The sequence below is a fragment of the Oncorhynchus keta genome, chromosome 11 (assembly GCF_023373465.1).
Source record: "Oncorhynchus keta strain PuntledgeMale-10-30-2019 chromosome 11, Oket_V2, whole genome shotgun sequence".
Classification (NCBI taxonomy): Eukaryota; Metazoa; Chordata; class Actinopteri; order Salmoniformes; family Salmonidae; genus Oncorhynchus; species Oncorhynchus keta.
In genome coordinates, this window is record NC_068431.1 from 51,027,408 (window position 1) to 51,030,363 (window position 2,956).

The following is a 2,956-nucleotide window of genomic DNA, read 5'->3' on the forward strand; positions in this document are numbered from 1 at the left end:
CGCTCCCCACCGGGTCTGCTTCGCATCAAATGGTGGGCTTCAAAAACACCAGGAATTTTCAACTTCAATTGCTCCACCTCCGCACTTAACGCTACCTCAGAAATCCCCTCTTTCAATGGTAACCTTTTCCTATGATCAAAGCAAGAAATACAGGTCGCCTGCTCCCTCTGGTCAGAAGAAACACAAACATATCACAAAGTCCACTACAGGTTAGATAAAGTGTTTTACCATAGTACCAGTAATAAAACTATTGTGGATAGATTATGTTATATAAAGACATTCTCACAGAGAGGCGAATGCAGTTTCAGGTTTGGCTTTGCCTCAAATACTATCCGCTGGAGCCAAAATTACCCCTGTGAGTCTGTAACAATAATTACACATTGGCAGGGCTGCTGAGGTAGTGAGGCTGCTCTGGGGGCCAGATCATACCATGCTGTAGCCTATTCATAGACCCTAGATAACTATATTCTGTCTGGGGGAGCTTTGTTAAGAGCCCAGAGGCTCGGTCTGAACATTAACACGCATCGCTTGCGGTAGTTTTGTAAACACAAGTACCTTATCTTTCATATCAGCGATAAATTATTTTCTAAAATCAGAAGGATAAATTACTAGAATGTTTATAAGGTTAGGGTTCCCACATGGCCATATTTCCATGTGGCAAGAGCATGTTGTAGTTAATTATCTTGTTAATTGTTTACACATGTTGACTGCAGTGGCTGGCCAAAAATAACTTGTTTGAAAGTTGGATCATCTTATCCTTTGAGGCTTTAAAAGTGTTCTTAAACTATGATTTTTAGCATTCAAAGCAACTGTTTTGAGCCAGGAAATGTGAATCCAAATATAGGCAGTGAACATTGAATGAGTAATTCAACGCTTATACACAACGGGATTCAGGAACATTAGCTAATAATGCTAGTAGTAGGTCAGATGGTTAGCTAACCAGTGTAAAATTTGGTAAAAATACTACTTAAGTAATTTTGGGGGATATCTGTACTTTACTATTTGTATTTTTCAAAACTTTTACTTTACAACATTCCTAAAGAAAAGTATGTACTTTTTACTCCATACATTTTCCTTGACACCCAAAACTACTAATGTTAGAAGATATATAGTTTTTCAATGGTTTGCTTAATATAAGGCATTTGAAATTATTTATACTTTTAATACTTAAGTATATTTGAGCAATTACATGTACTTTTGATTCTTAAGTATATTTTTAATTAAATATGTGGGTGACCTACTCCTTTACTTGAATCATTTTCTATGACTGTCTGTACTTTTTCCACCACTGTAACGTTAGTTAAGTAACTAGCTATAAGCAAACGCAAAAACTAGCTAATGTATAACCCCAGATAGAACAATGAGAACATATTTGGTATAACGTTAGCTCAAACAAATTCAAAATAAATGTAATTTAAATTCTCTCTCGTTCTCGTTTGGGCATTTAGAAATAAATTGATCACACTCTCAAGTAACATATCGAGTTTGTGATCAACTGTTACATAAGAGTTAGCGTGAAGTTAAATGTATAATGGCGGCTAGATTCATTTTGATATAAATGACTGCTCGATTTGTGGCAATCTTCATCGATTGGTGTTCTTCTTGGCCCGAATTTTACGTTCATCTTGAACGTGGAAAGTGATTGGTTCAAATTACAACACTTCTTTTAAATGGTTTGTTGTTGAGAGATGGGCGTGTTCAGGAATATTCACCCAAAGCAGAAAAAAAACATCATGGCCGCTGCCGTAGTACGAGGCATTGGCTCTAACCTTGCTAAAAACCTTCGAGAGATTCGTCTACATTTGTGCCAGACATCGCCTGCGAGTCAAGGAGCAAGGTAATTTCTCAAACGTGACGGCAGTTATATGTTCACGGAATCGAAATGTGTTATCCAATATTAGAATGATCACCATAGCTATGTTAGGTACTTCGCTAGCGGTCACCGCGTTACTCATAACTAGCACAAGCTACTGCACTGCCAGACAGGTGTTAACGTTACATGTGAACATAGTAGGTTAGCAAACAATTGCAATCAGCTCAAACTGAAATAATTTGCAGACGACTCTCCTATCTAGCTACATACAGCTCTACAACATCCTTTATATGATTTATCGTGATATTAATTCAACAGTATACATCTAAATGAGGCCGCTTTATCAGTCAGCTGCATTGCGCTTTCCCGTTACCAGTGAGACGATTGTCTCCCTTGTTTAATAGCTTGCTATTTCACTACTATGGAGTAGTAAGCTAGTATTATGAAATGGTGAAATAACTATTTCACTGTTTATTCCATGTTCTTCAGGGATTTTGTGGAGCAGCACTATGTGGAACTGAAGAAGGCAAACCCCACATTCCCCATCCTCATCAGGGAGTGCTCAGGTGTTCAGCCTAAGCTTTGGGCAAGATATGGTGAGAGCATTGTTTCAGTAGCTAGGTGATTAACATGTTTCACTGTATGCCAATTGAACCGCCATCTTTATGTCCATGTATTCATTTGGTTCTTTCAAATGTACTTGTTTTGCAGATTTTGGTAAAGAGAGCAGTGTGGCCCTTGACAATATGAACGCTGACCAAGTGGCTAAAGCGCTGGAGACAGTTGTGAAATCAAAAGCATGACCAATCCGGCTGCCCCGAAGACAGTGATTTGTACATTTTACATGTGTATCACATCTCTATTGCTGTTTTAATAAATCTGAGTAACTTGTGACAAGCTGCTGCGTTGATGTGTTCGTGTGAATTTCAATTCTATTCATAGGAATGTGAAGCTTGTAGGAGTGCTGATTGTTGATAAGTAAATGAGTTGATGTGCACCCAATACTGTCAAACTCGCAAGGTTAATGAAGCTTGTTCTATGTACCCAATGTTCTGTCCGAGACGATGCGACCAGGCTATCCGCATTGCAGTGCAAGGTTTACACACAAGTGTCTGGCAACAATGTAGTTTTATATTCATGCTA

The 2,956-nt window shown here is 38.3% G+C and overlaps 1 protein-coding gene across 1 annotated transcript; it reads left to right on the plus strand.

Moving 5' to 3' along the window:
* Positions 1–1,669: 1,669 nt before the first annotated feature.
* On the plus strand, positions 1,670–2,710 carry LOC118390544 (NADH dehydrogenase [ubiquinone] 1 alpha subcomplex subunit 2-like). The gene is made up of 3 exons (XM_035781214.2): positions 1,670–1,837; positions 2,303–2,409; positions 2,525–2,710. Exons 1-3 carry the CDS (start codon positions 1,689–1,691, stop codon positions 2,614–2,616), a joined length of 348 nt encoding a protein of 115 aa, XP_035637107.1. The 5' UTR covers positions 1,670–1,688; the 3' UTR covers positions 2,617–2,710.
* The last annotated feature ends 246 nt before the right edge of the window (positions 2,711–2,956 follow it).

Bases quoted from the DNA above. Each gene is read 5' to 3' on its own strand.
- LOC118390544 (XM_035781214.2), top strand. From the start codon at position 1,689: ATGGGCGTGTTCAGGAATATTCACCCAAAGCAGAAAAAAAACATCATG. The intron at 1,838-2,302 runs GTAATTTCTCAA...CATGTTCTTCAG, and splicing joins CCTGCGAGTCAAGGAGCAAG to GGATTTTGTGGAGCAGCACT. The intron at 2,410-2,524 runs GTGAGAGCATTG...CTTGTTTTGCAG, and splicing joins TAAGCTTTGGGCAAGATATG to ATTTTGGTAAAGAGAGCAGT.